General features: G+C 39.2%; 2 protein-coding genes and 1 long non-coding RNA gene across 6 annotated transcripts; 2 read left to right on the top strand and 1 right to left on the bottom strand.

The window, feature by feature from the left end:
- Nucleotides 1–890: 890 nt before the first annotated feature.
- LOC148333344 (uncharacterized) lies at nucleotides 891–2,393 on the top strand. The gene is made up of 4 exons (XR_015844264.1): nucleotides 891–1,078; nucleotides 1,803–1,937; nucleotides 2,007–2,034; nucleotides 2,111–2,393. It is a non-coding gene; the product is annotated as an uncharacterized LOC148333344 (long non-coding RNA).
- A 534-nt stretch (nucleotides 2,394–2,927) lies between these two features.
- Nucleotides 2,928–8,911, bottom strand: il10ra (interleukin 10 receptor, alpha). The gene is made up of 7 exons (XM_088300955.1): nucleotides 8,625–8,911; nucleotides 8,083–8,203; nucleotides 7,804–7,973; nucleotides 6,581–6,738; nucleotides 6,335–6,497; nucleotides 5,709–5,827; nucleotides 2,928–5,132 (listed from the first exon to the last, which is right to left on the bottom strand). Exons 1-7 carry the CDS (start codon nucleotides 8,716–8,718, stop codon nucleotides 4,353–4,355), a joined length of 1,605 nt encoding a protein of 534 aa, XP_088157081.1. The 5' UTR covers nucleotides 8,719–8,911; the 3' UTR covers nucleotides 2,928–4,352.
- Nucleotides 8,912–10,786: 1,875 nt separating this feature from the next.
- tmprss13a (transmembrane serine protease 13a) lies at nucleotides 10,787–20,151 on the top strand. Of its 4 annotated transcripts, none has more exons than XM_088300960.1 (13): nucleotides 10,787–11,314; nucleotides 12,822–12,951; nucleotides 13,964–14,074; nucleotides 14,321–14,488; nucleotides 14,803–14,929; nucleotides 15,007–15,102; nucleotides 15,399–15,442; nucleotides 16,721–16,883; nucleotides 16,954–17,132; nucleotides 17,608–17,706; nucleotides 18,177–18,319; nucleotides 18,475–18,627; nucleotides 19,456–20,151. In XM_088300960.1, exons 1-13 carry the CDS (start codon nucleotides 11,297–11,299, stop codon nucleotides 19,468–19,470), a joined length of 1,446 nt encoding a protein of 481 aa, XP_088157086.1. In that variant the 5' UTR covers nucleotides 10,787–11,296; the 3' UTR covers nucleotides 19,471–20,151. The 4 variants fall into 4 exon arrangements, with proteins under 4 accessions (XP_088157086.1, XP_088157084.1, XP_088157082.1 ...); XM_088300958.1 differs by having other exon boundaries at nucleotides 12,777–12,951; XM_088300956.1 differs by having other exon boundaries at nucleotides 12,750–12,951.
- The last annotated feature ends 219 nt before the right edge of the window (nucleotides 20,152–20,370 follow it).

Here is a 20,370-nt window from a genome sequence, read left to right as displayed (position 1 = left end):
CACCGTTGGCGGACACGCCTACTGCATTTAAGAGTGGACACAATGGCTTGCTTTTGTCTAGTTTTATAAAAAAAAAAAAAAAACTCTTGTCTGTGGCGTGTCAAATTTAGAAGATTTTATATTTACTGACAGGGACTTTCAGAATTTTGTGGAACATGTTGACATAAAAAGTTCCATATCATTTCTTCCTTTACATTTTTATACATGCGAGTTGTTTATTAATGGTATTGTCAGCCGCCTCCTCGCCAGCACTTCATGACATCATCTTTCAAGTGAACACATGACTTCAAATGTGGTATTCTTCCCTGCAAATGTACTCAGCAATCTGAGCCAAGGTTCGCTCTATCTGTGTGTATTAGTGCAGACACGTAGTGACCAATGCACCTGTGATGTCATTTTCAGTCGATAAAAGAGACAAAATGGCCACCGCCCTGAGATGGCTAAAATCGGGTGGGTTTTTCAGCTTAACTCATATTCCCCAAACACAATAATAATCAGAATGCTCTGTTTCGACTAGTTGAGGTGCATAGAACATTTTATTGCAACATTTATTTTGGAGGGGTTGACTTCCCCTTTAATATTGGTGCTGCGTTATCCACTTAATTGTAATTTAATTTGGAACCTATTTTGGCTAATTTTACGTGCCCCACATCGCAAGCTAACTCGAATGTTCTCACAGCCCTTCCAAAAGTAATTGAATTAAAAATTGACAAAAACAAATCCACACTTTGAACACAATTGAGTCTCTGCTCAAATGTTGCCGCTTGATTTAGTATCAAAGTTCTTCACTGGGTCGAATTGTAACGAAAGAGCGGCCGCATGATCCACTTCCCGCATTAACGTATGCAAGGAAGAAAGACGACAACAAGAAGGCAGGTGGACCGGTTTTAAAAAATGCCTGGTATGGGGAACACCGACACTCAGACGGAAGATGTCGGAAGAAAGCACAGAAGGCAATATTCACTTTTGATCGTTAAAAATTCGATCTATCGCTTATCGGATCGATTCTTTGCTTGAGTGGCGTTGAGGAGAAACGACAGCCGAGGGTTCACGAGGTCATCCGCTATGGGCAATAATGGTAAGAAGAGTTTTTTTTTTTTTTTTGGTGTTGTGTCGTGTGACGACTGTGTGACTCTGTCGCACTTCTTAGATGTTCAACAAGTTTGACTGTACTTTTCGATTCACTTTAAGAATTATTTGTACAGTATAATATATTTTACTCGATCACCTTAATGTTGCGAATTTGAATTATGACTTTAACGCCGGCAATGCTCAGTTTTTATCGACACTGTCAGAGAGGTAGCATGTTTATATATATATGTCAATCCTAAAATATTCTTGAAAAAAAAAGTCATTTTTACTTTATTTTATAAAATATCAGATTCAAATAGACATTTGTGTCATCTATGAGCAATCATTCCAAAAATAGTCGCCGGGGGGGGGGCGTTTTAATTCCTGAACTGCTGATTGGGGTTGCCATTTATTATGTAATGCTTCTGTTATTTTTGAATGATTTTTAAAACACGATTTGCCGTCTATCACATAAACGCTGTTTTTGGTTTCTAAATCGTCATGCAGTTCTTCACTAACATTGTGGATTAAAACCAAAATTCTAAACATCTTGATGAATCAATCTCTTTGACTGTGTCACTGAAACCAGAGCATTATTCTCTAAAAAAAATAATTGAATCAATGAAGTAAATTTAAGAAGCCTTAAAGTTGCAATTGTTCTTTAGCGACTTTATCGTTTATTATTATGGCCTAATATGTGTGTGTGTGTGCGTGTGTGTACGTGTTGTCAGGCAGTAGTGTAAACCCCACCGCGGTGGGGGTGGCTGTGGGTTTTGGCATCCTGGCCATCCTCTTCACCATCGCCATCGTGCAGTTCTGCTACAAGTACAAATGCAAAGCCTGCAAAAAATGCTGCAAGAAGAAAGGTGAGCGAGCAGGAAACCCTTTTCCTCTCACACCATCACATTCTAAAAAACTTCTCTTTGTCTCTTTAGAACGCCCGTTGACAGACAGAGTGCTCACGTGAGTATATAAGAAATGATTTCAAATGGTTTGTTCCGCTTGAATAAACTGAGCATTGGAATCTTTCTCTCCGCAGCAAGGTGGGCTTAAAAAAGTCTCCCCGTCCTTTCACCATCAGTGGCTTCAAAAAATGAGCTGTCACCTCTTTGTCATTGAAAGAAAAAAAAAAAATACATATTCAGAATATCGGGATTTACGTTTGAAGGAGATGAAATGGGATTTACCCGCCAAGACGCCTGGACTTTTTTTTTTGTTGTGATGTGACCAGCTGTGTGCTGCAAATGCTTTTGTGTATAAATGGACTCGCTCCCTGCCTTTATTGAAAATATGACAAATAAAAATAAATGAAAAAAAACACATTGGTAGTAACGCAGTTTTTTTAATTTTATTTTTACACGTCAGGTCCCTTTTTTTGACGTAGAAATGGAACTTTAATGACTCATTGCGTTTCTCATAATAGGACTGAAGAAAAAACGTTTCAGATGCTTCGGCTGATAACAAATAAATAAATAACACCTCGTCTAAGAGTCATGTTTACTGTCAACCGCAACGCACCTTGCAAGAAGAAAAATATTCATTTAATTTCTAACTGAAACTAGAAGGTGTTAGTGCGTTGAGAGAAAATGGAAAAAAAATAGCTGCAGCTAAATTTTAACTGTAAGTGCAGAGTTAAACAATCAATTTCTATCGTATCAAATAGTTAAAAAAAAAAAACATACCCGCACGCATATAGAATTATCTATAGTATATTTGAAACAACTCCACAACTTTGCTTTAGGAAATGCCGCTAGGCTAAAGCTAACAAAAAGCCTTAGCTAGGCTAATGAAACGTATCGATGTCTCGCTGCTAAAATCTTTTAAGCAATGGATATTTCAACACCAACAGTGGAACTACATATGTAGCCAAATAATATGGCAACACTTACAAGCATATATTCTTTATCTTCTGCAAAAAAAAAAAAAAAACAACTAATCCAGTATTACAGCATCTTACTGAGGATGTTTTGTACAAGTCCACACAAAAGCGCAAACGTGAGAAGCAGCAGCAAAATTGAAATGACGCAAAAAAAAATTGTTTAATTCTTTACATTTGATTTAATGATGTCGTAAGTGAGTGTTTTTGATTTGATGAAGTACAAAATCATATTGTGCTATTTTACTAATTAAAAACGAGTAGAATTTTTGCTGTTTTTCGGGTGGGTGAGGGAGTCTGATATCTGATAGGAGAGATGATTCTTTTGAGTTATGAGTGTGGTCACGGAACAAATTAAACTCTCATCTCAAGGCACCACTGCGTATGTGCATACCTAATTGGCTTTATGATTAGTGTACTTAGAATATGAAATTGTATTTTGCTCAAACAAATCGCCACTTTTCAACAAACACGTCTCCAAAATATTTGATTTTTATTTTTGAATCGCTAAAATAGCAAACTATATGCTTATGTGTGACGTTCTCGGCGTGATGAAACCATTGACTTCTTCTAAAACATGCTGTTACTTGAAAGAGGAAATGATTTCCTCTCAGCCCGCTTTTTGTTTTGAAGGGGAGGACTTGCATACAGCAAAAGCAAACTTTGGTCATGTTCACTCTTGTCTCGTAGTAAATACAAAAACATTGTTAGCTCACATGGATTTATTTTAAAAAAATAAATAAATAAATATTTCAGATAATGAATGATGAGACATAACAATTAATCTCACGTATATACAGGGTGACTAGAAAGTCTCTGGGAAAAAAAAATCTGATTTATCTTTAATTACACATTTCAAACACATCACATTGAGTCCCTTAAAAAATTCTACTCAAAAAAACGAAGCAGGTACATGCAATGCTCACCACTCAGAATACGGAACAAATCGGATCTCATCTTTTTTTTTTTTTTTTTTTTTTTTTTAAGAGACTTTGTGGCGCCAATGTACTTTGCAAGAGGATTTGCAAATAGGGCAGCAAGTTTTCAATATTTTAATTTTTATCATGTCAGTTTAAACGTCCCGGTCAAACGTGAGCCGAACAGGATGTAAGCGTTAAGCAAACTTGTAACTTTCTGCCTGATGTCTAGCCCTGACATGTCAATTGATCTTGGGCAAAATGCAATGTCAAAACATTTCTGACAGTTTCTGCCGGTGGGAGTAGAGGAAAGACCACAAAAAAACAAAAAAAAAAACGTCACACATGTCTGTAAATTTCCACAATGGTTTCGCTTCCCTTTTGCCAGAAATATTCAGTTCAATTTCCTTCCTATAAACATGTTTTTGCTTGTATTTCCTACGCACGTTTATTTTTGTCAGCATTATTTTAAAAGTGTTCCGAGTGGATCAGTCGGTATCCCGCTGCAAGTCACAAAGCGAAATGGCCACCGTGTTCATGTTAAGGTCCATCCCTTGTGTCAGCGCTGTTAGTAGCGGGAACGCCTCGGTTCTTTCTGTCGGTGTCCTTTTTGTATCATTTGAAAAGTCTTCTTTGCTCAACTGGCTTCTCTGCCTTTGAATCGCTGTAGATTCGTGGACGATGCGTTGGAGGCACCAGGAGCAGCGAGCCGCGCCGGAGCAGATACATGACTGAGGCCCCGCCCGATAGCCCGAGACCACCTCAGCCAAAACTGGACACGGAAGGATCTGTTTGGACCCTTCGTCGCGATGAGTCTGCATCGCAGGGGTCTGCTTGCGATAACTGTTAAACTCTTTGACGGATCCGCTCCCGTGTCCCATCGTGTTCATGGTAGTGGATTCCAATTGGCATCCGAGTCCGACTCCGCTGTCTTTCCACCTCGTCGGAACCGTGTCATCCTGATGAGAATACGTGGTCCCTACCATGCTTCCACAACCGCTATCTTCTTGTCTCCTCTGTGGATTTGTGTCTCGTTTTTCTGTCGCGTTGCTGTCCATGCTAACACCGCTGTCCATGCTAACACCGCTGTCCAGGCTCGATCTGTCGTCGCTTTTTTCCAAAATGTGAAGCGCAGCCTTCAGTTGTGGGATTTCTGCAGAGTTCTTCACTTCTGTTGTTCTGCCGGACAGGAACCAACCTTTGTCTGTCACCACTTCCATTGGCCCTTCCCCGAAAGTGAGGGGATGCCAGCCAGACACGGGGGATTTCTAATAACAGAGAAGAGAGAATGAGCCTTGGTTCATATTCAAATTGTGCCCTTTGTGATATTTTAATCTGCTGTTTTCTTTATGGTGACCGGTACACATCGTCTTGTTTTAGACATGTCAGAGCCTCTCACTGCGATTAGTGAGTAATTTAATTGAAGTCACAGGTGCTCTTGAGACTTAAAGTCCCTGTGAAGTGAAAATAAACGTGTTCTAAATTCGACACACCACGGCTATCACATTTGAATGATTACCAAAAATCACAAAGAATATAAAATGATGCTTTAAAAATTATGACAAATCTCCATTCTCTTACTCTGTGGGTTTGTTCACTGAATATGCTGAACCCACACTATTAGTTAAAATTTTTTTTTTGGGGGGGGGGGGGTTGAAGTTTTAGCTAGCTAGCTAGCTAGCTAACTGTTCGTCGCAATGGTGATGGTAAACCGCTTATGCGCGTTCTTATATAGTGAGAGGAGGGTGAACGACTCTTCTGCCCCTCCCCCATTTTTTAAAACACCAAAATATGGTCACCTGGCATTAACTGTGAGTTCAAGAGAATGTTTTGTGTTTGCGTACCAATGCAGCAGGTGTTTTTGCTGGACGATTCAGGTGACAAAGCAGACCAACTGCCGAAATGGCGGGCACAGCCAACATGCCCAGAACCGTCAGGGATGACACTGAAATTATGAACCATTCTGGAAAGAAACACAAAAGGTTTACAAAATACATTTTAGTCTTTGAAGTCCAAGAATCCATTGCTCCCTTAGCCAGTTAGCATAGCTTAAGATGATAAGATAAACTAGAGCACTAAAAAAGGACTAAACCAACACATATCCTCAAATACATTTTTGTCCACGTTGAATAAATCAATTTGATGAAAATTGTATATTTAATGAAGTTGAAAATAGTGAACAAGGGTCACTTTGTTTTCCATTTTTGATTCTAACGTGAGCGGCCGAGGTTCTGCGCTAGCAAGCTAGCTAGCCAACAAGCTAACATTGAAAATTGGGGTGAGCAGTTCATTCAAATTTTACTTTCCAAGTTTCATTACTCATTGTGTAATTTATCTTTATAGTTATAAAGCGTTAAAGAATTTTACTTAAAACTGTGCAATAATAATAAATATTTTAGAATGGTGAAAATAATTTGCTATGTTCGATGGAGGAAAAAAAAATAATCCTTTGCCGTGTTGTTGTGCTCACCTTGCTCTGGAAGCGTCAGGCATTGTTTCTGGGATAAATTGCTCCTGAACAAAGCACCGTTTCCCTCCACCATGACACTGACGCAGTATTCGACCCCCCACTGGAGAGAAGTGAAAGTTTTCGAGCCCTGATCCACATCATCTGTCAGGTACGCGATTGTCTCCTGTAAAATTGGAGTAACAATACGGTGAGTGCGTCATTTTATCAGTCATTTCTTCGATTCCCCCCCCCTCCTTCAAAGCTTACTTTGACTTCGTCTTTGTTGTTTTCGCTTTTCTCCTCCAGGTGGATGATGTAAGTAACCCCGAAGGGAAAGAGCTTTCTCAGGATAGGTTTTTGATGAACACGAACTGTTATCGTGCTGGAGGTGGCGTATAATGTGAAGGAAGGAGGTTGCAGTTTACCTGTGAGGTAAGAAAAGATCCTCTTTAGGTAGCGCTCACATGAACCAAGCAGACAAAACGAAGGTAAAGGTAAACAAATGTTATAACATAATAATGCATAACCTTTACCAAGTGAAACTTAAATGTGACCCAAGAAAATATACTAATCCAGAAAATGCAATCAACACTTCCTTGAGTTATAACCTAACCGTCAATAAAATCTTGATGTGTCATTTTATTATACAAAACACAGAAATCTTGTCAGAGTTAACAACTTCAATGATTTCATAACTGACCTCGGGGCAGTGTTGGTTTTTGAAACTAACATTATTACATCATATCAAAAAGTTAAGTCATGACATAGTTTTGCGTTAAATTCAACGTAACCCAGCTACATAATATAAACACGGGATAATGTAATGCAACAGAATGTAACTGAAATTAACACACTAACATAAGAAAGCGAAACAGCCTATTATTATTATTATTATTGTGTTTTTTTGTGGGTTTTTTTAACATAATGGGGAAAAAAAATCCTGGGGAACCGTTTTTGATCCCATAATGGAACGTATCTTACGAAAACATAACATAAATTAGAAAATATTATATTAACAAAACATAAGTTATCTTTATTCAGTGGCCCATCGCAATATATCGTGTAAGAAACGTAGCGTAACTGTCCAAAAAGTGACCAGGGAACTGTCGTATGCGAAAACATGACATAGCAAACTTTAAATTCTTGGCAGAATATAAACATAATATAGGTCAACACAACTTCACGTTCGGGCTGCTCGATTATGAAAAAATATTAATCACGATTATTTTTGTAATAATTGAAATTACGATTATTCAAACAACTTTTTTTACGATTATGCCAATTTTGTAATCCTTTGTGTAATAATCGGAACTGAATTTCCATTAATTACACAGCCTTACTCCACATAACTTAAAATAACTCATTGTCACTTATTATACTTATAAAACCTTTTCCCCGCGAACTCTTATGGTTTCACTGCCTACGTTTGTTAAAGGCTTCCACAACATACCACAGCAAACCATAACGTACAACTACATAGTGTCGCTTACTTGCATTTGGGAGGAATTTCTTCACCGTCCAAGCTGACATGTTGTTTCCGTCCACCGTCTGGACCCTGACCTTATAGCCGGGTCCATAGTCTTGTATGAGTCGGCTTAGGTCGCAGTAGGTATTTGTAATCCCTGTGCAGCTGAGCACCATGGCCCATTCACCAGCGAGCCTAATAGCACAAAGCATATCTGTCAGTAACGGAAATACTTCACTTCAAAATACGCTGATCTTGTTGACTTGAATATTAAGTCAGATGATTATTAAAATGGCAAACATACTTTGCCATTTGCACATTGTACTGGATGTCAGATGTGGTGTTCCTGGGTTGCTTCCAAAAGACGACCACCTCGCCATCTATAACATTCACGGAGAGCGAGTCAACCTGGGGGACACCCTGTCCTGTATTAGAAAGAAAAACTCAAATCAACGGTTTATGATCAATAAATATGAAAACAGACGAGAGTTGAAAATCATAATAGCGCAAGAAAAGTTATGAGAAGACCAGAGCTTTTTCATGAGTGCGCCAAAAACTTTTTGCTCCTCTCGTGAAAACTTGAAAGCTCCTTGCATGCTTGATTTTGCACTGTATTAACTTCTTACACATTTATATGGCAATAGGGATTAAAAAATCATTTCAAAAAATGTTTTTCGGAAAATGTAAGATAACAAAATATGGTGTGTGCTGTATGTTAGCACTTATCTCCGTTTTATTTACGGAGCACTGTAAAAACCACCACAACGGGAACAAAGCGCGCTACATCTAAAAAAAAAAAAATTTAAAAAAAGAAAACATAAAACGTGAGCATAGCAAAATTTTTACCTGACACATAACTGATGACAGAAAGAAGCACAAGCGCGAGATAAAGTGTCTCGTTGCTCATAGCGACTCCTGGTACTTTCACAGATGTCATCATTCACTTCCAAAGTGTCCTCATCCAAAAAGATTTGAGTCCCTTATTCCACGTACCATCGAGAACTATCAAACAAAACCATTTCTGAGACTCGGCTCCTCTGTTGCGTTGACGTTCGTCCGAGTTGTAAGAAGACGAAGAACAGCGGGCAGCTGGCTTTTTCAAAGAGCTCTCCAAAAATCATCCACTGCTGAACTTCCCTCCTCCTCCCCGTCACATGACTCGTTTCCTGTTGCAATGCTCACTCGCAGGTCCTGACAAGATTTGAGCTTCCGCTTTTGCAGTTTTTTTTTTCCCTCTTCACCAAATGCGTATGACGTAAAGCACTTCTGCAAACAGGCTTTTGCGGAATGTTTTTTTAAATGTGAGATGAGATGAGAAACGTTAGGACTTTCCCCGTTTATCTCGTTTTGAATGATGTGTTTCATGACCTAAAATTAGGCCCGCGAGGATTTGAACTGTGTCAAACATGAGATTAAATCTGATTAAAGCTTTAATTTATGACATTTCACCAAAGATGTGGCACGTATCGTTTAGGAGTTACGGCTATTGTATCCAGACCAAAAAAAATTGGGGGTTATTTTCCTAACCCACACACTTGGATTGCTGTGGATTTTTAAACAGATTGGGTTCATGTGACCCAAAGTTGGGTTAATTATTTCGACCCAGCAGATTTAGTTGAAGTGCCGAAGCTGGTCACCGTTTTGAACATTCCGCGCAGAAGTAGAAGGAAACGTCGTCCACCTCTGAAAATAACGGTTTAAATCAGGGGGTCCGCAATCCTGTTCCTCGATCCTGTTCCTCGATCCATCTGCTGGCTGCATCACCCCTGATTCAAATGATCAGGTTATCGGCAAGGTCTCGAGAAGATGGATAACGATCGGGATTATTGGAATCAGACGCGTTGCAATGGAAATGAAAAACAGCCAGAGGAACAGGATTGAAGACCACTGGTTTAATTTTTTTTTTTTAAATTACAAAATTATGAATGAAATGAACGCCATTGTTCTAAATTCATTTTAGCGCGATCACATCTCGGACGGCTCGTTGGTGTTTTATGCCTCTTCGAACTGGAGAGAAATGATTCATATTGAACTATGAGGCATTTTTTTGAAATAGTGCAATCATTATAGAATATCTGGACCTCAAACCTCACAACCTTATCTTCACACCACAGTTTAAAATCTTTTTTTTTACTCATAGATCACATCTGTCATCCGTTTCCACTGATTTTACAAGAAAATGAGTCATATAATAGATGTATAATTGTTGATAAATTAAGATGGTTTCATAAGATCTTATTTTGGTATCGATTTCGGTCAACATATTTGACATCAGACATGATTTAAATGTTATATTAATTTTGGACTGAAAATTTCACTCATCCGTAATGTCCCAAAAGGGTCGTGGCGGATCATCTTTTTAGATTTGACTTTTTGGTTAAATCATGTTTCCCGCAGTTTTAATAGCTCTGTCTTTAGCATCCTTCAGCATTTTTGCATTGGGTAAGGAAAGCTTGTTTACTTCTTTTTTTCCTTACTTCTATTTGTCATTCGGTTTAGAAGAAAGAGTTTTGACATTAAATGTCATCAACCTCAGTTTCCCCTTCAGTTTCTCACATTTCTGTGTTTTTTTTCTTGGTCACTTGACTTTTGTTTTGTTTGTTTCTTCCTGCATGCAATCAACGTATAGAAAAGGAAACTGCTGCGAAGCAAAATGAGTCAATAATTGTTATGTTTTATTTAATGATACATTTAATATGTGCTAGGTCATTTGTCAAAGTAGTTAAACCAGCAACTTTCCCGATTAGCGAGACATCACAAACTATACTATTATGCTGCCCCCTGGTGGCTGGACTTTATGCCATTTGACAAACTGTTATTTGTTTTCACAAAGTAACACTTATGAAGGAGTATTCAGGCCAGAAAAAAAAAATCTGCCTCTGCCCCTGTAAAAATGGGAATGTCGCAATGTTCAGAATGAACCAATCACATTCAAGCTCATGTTAAATGGGACTCAGCACACACCTGCCACCATTTAAAGTGCCTCTGATTAACCCAAAAATACATTTCAGGTGCTGTCATAGGCTTTTCCTGACAAAGACGTGCGGACACTGCTTTTAGAACTGGTCATAATTCATTCCAAATACACCTTTTGGAATTGTGGCCTGAAACTTGAACCTTGGTTTGAAAATTTTTGCAATTACTCTTGAAATTTCTCAAACAGATGTAGGAAACGTGTTTCGTTTCAATGAAAATAACATTGAACTTTGGTATGATTCTTTAGTTTCAAACACGCTGACAGATCAGCTGGTGTCTCTTGAGCCACAACATTGCGTTTCAGTCCACTGAACCATCTGTGGTGGTCTGTGGCTTGAAGGAAACTGGTTGGACAGGTGTGTGAAAGGATGCAGACTGCCGATGGAGGATTGTTTGCATGAAGGTCCGGGATAATCCGAGCAGAGAAAAGAAAATACGCTTGACAACAGATGTGTCAAAGCCACATTTTTCCACCTGTGGATGTGAACAAGCTCCACCCATGATAACTCAACGCGCCACTTGTCTGGCAAAGACTAATTCCGATGGCAAAGCTCAACCCGGTAGGTTCTTTATTATTTGAGTCCCTTTCGGGTGCTCTTTTTGTTCCCTTGGGTTTCTACTTCTTTCTTGTATAGCTAGTCCAACTTCACTTTATCAACTGAAATCTGTGTTAACTCACAAAAAAAAAAGTCAAATGGGGTGGGGTAAAATAAATAATGTCATTGTTTTTTTCCCCTTGCCTTAAAGTTAGTTTTTTGTTTCTGGAGTCTGGCAAAGTTTTATACACAACTCTGAACTCTTATTCCGTGGAAGTTTTTTTAATCATTTTCATTTACATGTGAAAATTTGTTTTTACGAATTATAAAATATATTTTTAAACAATAAAAACGTGATTATTTATATTTGATTTAGCTTCTGTTTAATTGATCAATTAGATCTGCGACAATAATATATCTGACAATAATAATGTGACAATATTTTGTTTTTATTTTATAAAGACATTCTGTGGCAACAATAATAAAGCTTTTTTTCCCCCCTGAAAGCTGTAACGCGTGCCCACTATTTGTCTTTCTCATTCGTCGTGAAACGGGAACCTTTCAGGTGTGGCGTAAACTTGTAAACGTGACATTTAACAGCCATTCTCCCTGACAATGATGGCAGTGCAAAACGATACGTTTGCGATGACTGAGAAATAAGATAAACCTGCTCCTCTGCCTCTTTCCTCTCAGTAATTTGGCCTCTAATTGTCCTTCGGGACTTTATGGAAACTTGACCGCTGAATCATGGAGAAGATGTTACGAAACACCTTTTTGTCAAAAAGTCAACTCAAAGCTTGAATCTTTACGTCCCCCCCCCCCATTCCTCTTCTTTAGTGACCATGCGCAGGTGACTTTGCTAATCCTGATCACAAACAAGTTTAGCCGCATGTCATTGTTCATCGGTGACGTGAGTTTGGCTCCTCACAATGATTTCATTTAAAAAAAAAAATGCAATTGTTACTGTGCACGTAGCAATGACTCCCTTCCAATAAAGCAAACCGTTTTGATCGACACGGGGATTAAAACGCCCAAAACGGTCTTTTTATTCGTTAAAAGATGTTTTTTTTTCATTTTGGCAAAAGTGGAAAATGATTCGTCCTCCTTTTCAATACTACTTGTTGTAATATTAAAATAATTGTTTGGTTACTCGTTGACACACCACAGAGGTGTCGTAAAGTGACGTCACTAGTGTGAGACCGAGTTAGTTTTTTTTTTGTTTGTTTGTTGTTTTTTTTTTACGAAGAGATTAAAGTCTGTTACCCGGTTGGGTTACAACAGAAAATGTGTCCTCAATGTGAATAAGAAACAAACTTAAACACTACTGATTTGAATTAATCTTGAAGAAAAAAAATCAATTGATATATAAACTCAGGTAATAAATAGAATGCGCTTGAAAAAAACATGAAATAACCGAGATGTAAAATTCCTCACAGACTTTAAAAGCCCCCCCCCCCAGTATGCTATCAATCTTTTCCTCCCACAGAACGAGCCCCCTCCGCCTTACTACTCTGTCGCTGTGCACGCCCAGCCCCCCCTCAAGTCATATGAAGAGGTGGTGTACGGCGTGGGTGCGAGTCACATCCCCGCCAACCAGCCTCAATATGTCCCTCAGTATGTACCACCTGTGGCTGCCCCCCAAGTGACACAGTCGAGTTCACGTAAGTCACTGCCGCTTGCTTTTCGGAATGGAAACAAGCAGTTAGATTTTCAATCATATAACGTTTACTGGCAATGTTTTATCTGTCCAATCCTTTTTTAAAATGCGGGTTATCCTTTATTAGGAGATGGGGTCTATCCCAGCTAACTTTCTGTACAGTCACAAGGCACACACTGTAAACCAGTGGTCCTCAACTTTTTTTTTTCCCGCCCCGGACCAGTTCATACAACTCCAGCACTTTTGCAGACCAGGTGCTGGCGGCATCATTTGATGCGACGAGTGGGCTTCTTATGTGCTATCGTTACTTTCGCGAGCTTGTGTGTTTAATATTAGCGTAATGCGACTGAGACGATTGGCATTTTGACATGCGTTAACTGCAATTCTCTCTTTCGCCTCCAGTTTTTTTTAATTTGTCTTTTTCTCTCGCTTTCTTTCTCCTCCCTTTTCTTTCTTGTTCTGTATTTCTATTTTTTTCTCTCTCTCTTTCTCCTCCTTTCTTTTTTCTTTATTTTTCTCTTTTTCTCTCCCTCTCTCTTTCTCCTCTTCTTTTTCATTGCTTCTCTTTTTCTCTCTGTCTTTTTTTTTATCTCTCTCTCTTTTTCGCTTTTCATCCTTTTCGTTTTTCTTTTTCTCCCTCTCTCCTTTTTCTCATTTTTTTTCTCTCTTTTTCTTTGTTCTCGCACACGCACACGCAGACACACGCACATACGCACACACCCCCACACACACACGCACACACACTTATAACGGCTAAAAAAAAGTCTACTCGTCAAATAACTTCCAGACACATTTTTGGAAATTTGCTCCAAATTTGTGGGCCATTGTAAATTACACTTTCCACACCATTATTTAAGAAATGTTGCCCTGTGATTGGCTGGCAACTAGTCATAAATTTAAACTTCTCCAAAAGTCAGCTGGGAATGGCATAGACTCCAGCTTTGCGCGCTTTGGATAATAAATTAATGTATGATTCGATGTTTAATATGTTTTGCATGTACTGTATTTCCACACAGCCCCTCGGAGCAGGAAGAGAGGATGCTGTAAAAATAATGCTCAGTGCTTCGGGGGATCATGCGCTGCCTTCATCCTCGTCGCCCTGCTGGCTGTTGCCATCTGGCTCGGAGGTTGCCGTTCATATTCATTTGCTCTTCTCTTTGTGTTTTCTCTCGGCTCTCTTTGGAGGAAAGGTGTTTTTAATGGATATTGTTGATGGCATACACCAACATTGCCGACTTGTTCGCACGAGAATTTGTTTGGATTTAGTTCAATTACGATAATCGTATTCATCTCCTCTGGGGGGGTTGCTATTAAAATGACAGCCACATCATCAATCCAGAATTGATTACCTTCTCCTTCCTCTCTAATGGCAGTGCGATATGGCACCAGGGTATTATCAAAAGACCTTTTCAACAACGGCCAACAGGATGAAAATATTGACGACAACCAGTCGATATTGATGAATGACAATTGCCCTAATAACACCGTAAACTGTGACGGGATCAGCGACTGCGAGCTGGGCTCTGATGAAATGGACTGTGGTGAGTGTGCAAGTTATGTCATTCCTGTAATAGAAGAGCAAATGTTACAGATCAGGGGTGTCCAAACTATAGCCTGCGGGCTAATTGCGGCACATCTATTTCAGTGAATTTGAATCGGGTGTTTTGCAGCCAAATGGAAAATATTCACAAAACCGGCCCTCGGGGAATAGGATTGACGACTTAGACAAAAATGTTTGGACACCCCTGCTGTAGATGAAACGGCGGCACAGGATTGAGTTAATTTCCTGTCGTGATAAAAAGTATAAAACTGCCCTTATTTATTTCATTTTTTTTTTGCTATGCCACTTTGCCAGTGAGGTTTGGGATTAGAAACCGTCTGGAGGTCAGGACGGCCCAAGATGGCCGCTTTCTTCCTGTCTGCTTCAACGGTTGGAACCAAAGCTTTGCTGACCAGACTTGCGCCCAACTCGGGTTCAGAATGTAAGATCTCATCCAGCCCTTTCTTTAGAAGTCATTGATACCGTTAAATTTTAGTTACATTTCCCCCATGTTTGTAGGTCTTTTAGCCACACAAATATCACAGAACAGGACTCTCTTGGTCTAGTAATGAGCGATGGATTGTCTGACTCCATCCAAGGTCAAGTAGAAGTCAGGTAAATAATTTTTCAAATGAATCCGTATGAGCAGGAAGATAATGAGTGACGTTGGTCTTTTGAGTTTTGACCAGAATTTCCCCTCGTCCACATTCAAGTGGATTGCTAATGTTGCTAGCTTGATGGTTAATTTGCATATTATTTGTCTGCTGCAACATTTGGGCTCTGGAACAATCGATCTCAATGGTAACTTTAGGTGTCACCGTAATTTGCGATGTTTTGCATCTCAATATTCTGTGTGAAACTCAAATGTGAAATTTGGCTTGACATGTCTCTCTTATTGTGACATCACATAGTGCCTCATGTCCGGATCAGAGCACCGTCTCCCTGCAGTGCGTCGGTAAGCAGCCGCCATCTGTGCCTCCTGTCCTGTGACGCACACGGTCACGTAATACACACTTGCGTTGTATGAGCCACCTCAACACTGAAATGTCATCCTTTCAGCTGTGCTGTTTTATATCACTTTAATATTCAGCGCAGCAACATATTACTCTTGAATATGAGCTAGTTCTCACATGATTTTTCTTGTTTTTTAATTAGGATTTTTGCATTAGTTGCTAGCTTAATGCTAACACCTAATGAGAAACACAATGAAAAGGTTTCAATTTGTTCCATTTCATTTCAATAGGAAACAAATGAATGTTACACGTCAACATAAAACTAACGGAACTCATCTCAAGGCACCACTGTGTTAAATTTAGACTTCTTAAATCTGAATTTGAAACGCAATGTTTCTGCATATGGTTGTCGATGGCTAGCTAGATTGATCGAATCTAGATCAAATCTACAAGTCATTGATGTCCACCCAAAAAGGTTTGTGATTGTGGATTGATTCTACAGGACGGTGACAAAACATTTTGTTTCTATTAGACCATGCGTGGGCAAACTACGGCCCGGGGGCCAAATCCGGCCTGCTAAACGTTTTAATCCGGCCCGCCAAACTTGAAAAAAATTAAATCAATAAAGCTTAATGTTTTATTTTCAAAATACTTTGGCGTGTCAAACACAGATATTTTGTTGTAATGCTTTTGTTCATTTTCATTTCAAATTAAATGTTTGTTTTTTTTTTTCTGATGAGGTGAGGATACCAAAACGCTCCATCCATCTGCTCCTGGTCCGGCCCTTCTGTCAAATTTTAGAACCCATTGTGGCCCACCAATCAAAAAGTTCCCCCACCCCTTTATTAGACAAAGTATGGCTTGACCACATGGAAGGTGAACACACGATACCACAAGATGGCGCCAAATTTACTTGTTTCAATAAAATTAGCCTGTTTTTAGGGGATGACTGTCTCATGCAAGTGATTGACTGTATTCCTCACCCCGTAAGTCCCGCTGGCAAGTCAGAATTTTGTGAAGAACAGGCACATAGGCTGACCTCAAGTAACTTTCCCGAGAGGAAAGCTCACAGTATCTTTGTGTGGAAAGAGAAGCGAGACATTGCGATGTCCTTTTGTACCTCTTAGCAGAAGCTAACGACTTTAGCTAATGCTAATCCCAAAAACTCAATGCAGCTCTGCTTACCTTTTTGTTTTTAACAGTAGCAGAGTGTTGCTCCGGTGAGGGATCCCGGTTGTTTCCGCAGACAGTTTCTCCTTTGACATGATGTCTCTTAACAGAGTGTGGCACGCAGCAATCCACGTCCCGCATCGTTGGTGGCAGCATTGCCGTAAGGGGTCATTGGCCATGGCAGTTATCGCTGCACTTTCAAGGGTCCCACGTGTGTGGAGGGGTCCTGATCTCTGCTGATTTTGTGCTGAGCGCAGCTCACTGCTTCCCGAGGTGACCCGACCCGACCGCTTCACATATCACCAGCGACTCAAATGGGTTACTTATTGATGTCGTCGTACAGGAACAACCCCTCAATGCTCTCGCCACAGTTCTGGCAAGTGTATGCAGGCGTGCTGTCTCTGAATGATTTACCTGCGCCCTTGGCGGTGGAGAGGATCATCCTCAATGAAAACTACAACAACTTGACCAATGATCAAGACATTGCTCTGCTCAAACTTGCCACTGAGGTTAACTTTGACGGTTGGTAAATCTTCTTTTCGCTTTCATTCTCACTTGTATGTGGATGATGTTCAGACGTTTATCTTGTTCAAATTCAATGGAACGAACCTTATTGAAATCTTCAGCATTTGTTAAAGAATTTTAAAAGTATATCTTCATGCCTAGAGTTTAGGGATGCTGTGATGGCCGAAAAGGCAAACCTTAATTTGAATCATCCAAATAAATGTATTTGTATTTATTTAATCAGGGTTGCACATATTATCTCACCAATAAAAGGCAATTTGATGTACATCGTCTGCAATATGATTCAAGAACAGGCCGTGTGTTATAAACTCAAAATCATAACAAATTTTCCAATTGAAATCCCTTTTTAAGATGTTTTTTGTTTGGTAAACACAATCTTTTTTTATCTTGCAGTTGTTCTGCTATTTCCAACTAATTTGCTCGTTGAAAAACACGCATCATGCAGATCTATAATCTGTGGTCCGTCTCTCAGATGATGTTCACCCGGCGTGCCTGCCAGTAACTGCGCAGCAATTTCTCCCTGGCACCGCTTGTTGGACGTCAGGCTTTGGTACCACCGAGGCAGGATCGGGTAAGCTTTGCCAATGTTTCTCTTTTACCTGAAATGAAATAAATGATAATGCTCGCTTAGCAATGAGAAATGCAGTCAGATGAGAGCACACGGCCGCGTTTACGAATCGTCGCGTATTCGGCCTATGCATTGAATACTCTTATTAGCATATGAAGCTACTCTAGTAGTATTTTATCTTTTAAATTAGCCCACTTACTTAACTCATTCACTACCAGCCGGGTAAAAAAAAAAAAAAAAAATAAAAATTGGATATTTGACGTCTTTAGCCGTCAATGGCAGTAAATGAGTTAACGCTAACATCGTCTCTTAATATTGCCCTGTTTTTATCAACCTTAATCTTTTGATGCCGGCTAAAATGAAGCATTGAGGTGCGCTGACTAACATTGGTTATATTTTAAGGTGCTTAACTGAGGTACTGCTGTGCTTTAAATGACATTTGTCACCAGGTGTGTTGTTTTTCTTGAACACAGGCGGCGTGTCCAATGACCTGATGGAGGTAACTGTTGACATCATCAGCACGCCAGAGTGCAACAACCCTTTGGCGTATGGAGGCGCTGTGACAGCGAACATGGTCTGTGCCGGACATTTGGAGGGAGGCAGGGATTCCTGTCAGGTGGGTTGCCGAGCAGATTTGGATTTGTGACTTCTTGGGGGACTGGAGAAGAGTTTAAACGCGAACAAGACTGCTCCTTTTTTGTCAATTGAGTAAAAGATGAGCGACCCAGATAATGAATGGGATGGTGAACTCATTTTTCTAACGCTCACCAGGGTGACAGCGGTGGACCACTGGTATGTCTGACTGACAATGTGTGGTACTTGGTGGGCATCACCAGCTGGGGGGATGGATGCGCTGAGAAAAACAAGCCGGGTGTTTACACCAGCGTGAGTCGTCTTCTGCCTTGGATCTACACCAACATGCAGGTGAGACTCTCAAATTATTATTTTTTTTTTTAGTGACTCGCGGCATATTCTGAAATTTACAATCTCACTTCCTTGTTCTCCACAAATCACACGTCATATAAAAGCACAATATAGAATTTAGATGCATTGACCACATCTTTCCTGTATATTTATGTAAAATAGATTTCCATCTAATTTTAAACAATCAGCTAGCAGTACAGAAAATAGAAAAATGTTTAAAAGTGTAAAAGTCATAAAGGCATACATTACTATTAAGCAAATAGTATTACTAAGAAAGTTGCTTATTGTCCCTCATCTTCAGTGTCGCCTATTTGGTTGAAAGCATGTCATAAATTAATAACAAAATAAACCTTCAAAATGAATACAATTAAATGTGTTGATAATTAATATAAAATATAAATTGACGAATGGAAGTAAACTGTAAGAAAATCCATTGTAACACATTTTTAAAATCAATTAAATAAATATAATCGACAGTGATAATAAAATACTTTTCTTATATTATTGTTAAACTATTATAAATTTATGAAATCTTGGTCTTAAACATTCCTTGCACTGTGCTTAGGGAATTAAACAACTGTACCTAAATGTGAGGCAATTCAAATGTATGGCACATAACGAATAAAATCAAACTTAAAAAATATAAAACAAGTTCTAAAAATTTAAAAAGTACAGTACCTGATCTATTTATTTATTTTTTTAAGTTGAACGTTGACGCCACTATTCCATTATGCATTTTGAACATTTAAATCAGCGATTCTTTGGCATACCACTAGAGGGAGCCCAACTACCAACCTTCTCATTGATTTGTACCTTGCTCTCCCACAGCACGTGAGACCGTAATGCCACTGTTTCCCTCCTCTTCCTCCATTGATCACTTCCCTTTGACGCCATCTTCAAACGATCACGGAAGAGATTTCACATAAAACAGAAGACAGACGGATTTCAGGTTGTATGTAGCGGAGGCGACGCCACAATACCGAACGCCGTGTTTCCAGCTGTGAGACCAGTTTGTTGCCACTTGATGCACTGATGACTTGTCTTGCAATCCTTCCTGCTTCCGCCACGTTTGCCTTCATGTAACGAGCTTTGACAATGGCTGGTCCTTTGCGTACGTATTCTCTGCCACTGGGATTTTTTTCCCCTCATTGATATACACTCAACATGTGTTGTGGTTGAATGTTTGAGCCACAGAGTCAGCTAACTTCATTGCAATCCTTTTTGCGGAAGAAGGATTCAAAGTTGCGTTACTTCAATAACTTGGGATTTTTATAGCTTGATTTGTGGCAAAGGTTACTTGGTTTGAATTTTTTTTTTTGCACAAAATTCCCCATGATTTGGTGGCCCAAATTGACACTTTTTTACTGTCATCTTCAGTTTCATTGTTTAAAAACATAATAAATACAGGGTTAAGTTATTGTGAGCGTAGTTTGAAAGATCAGCGGAGTGTTTTTCATTATTGACAATCTGTTAGCTATACGCCGGCATGAGTTTGAAAAGAATAAAAAATACTCTATCCTTAAATGTGCCAGTATGACAAATGTTTTACAAATATTTTTTTGCTTTAAAAAAAAATATTTTTTTTTACGTCTTTTTGCCCCAAATAATTTTGTTACAATAAATATGAATTTTCTTATACATATTTTCTTTTTTTTTCAGGAACTCGCCACCATGCAAGTGACTATATTGACCCCCCCCCCCAACTTTCTTTTCATAAGACTACGACTTTATTCTCTTTTTTTG

This window comes from Idiotropiscis lumnitzeri, chromosome 7 (genome assembly GCF_059441095.1).
Source record: "Idiotropiscis lumnitzeri isolate Australia: NSW breed Sydney's pygmy pipehorse chromosome 7, RoL_Ilum_1.0, whole genome shotgun sequence".
Classification (NCBI taxonomy): Eukaryota; Metazoa; Chordata; class Actinopteri; order Syngnathiformes; family Syngnathidae; genus Idiotropiscis; species Idiotropiscis lumnitzeri.
The sequence above is the reverse complement of the archived record's forward strand: the minus strand, read 5'-3'. Positions and strand labels throughout refer to the sequence as shown.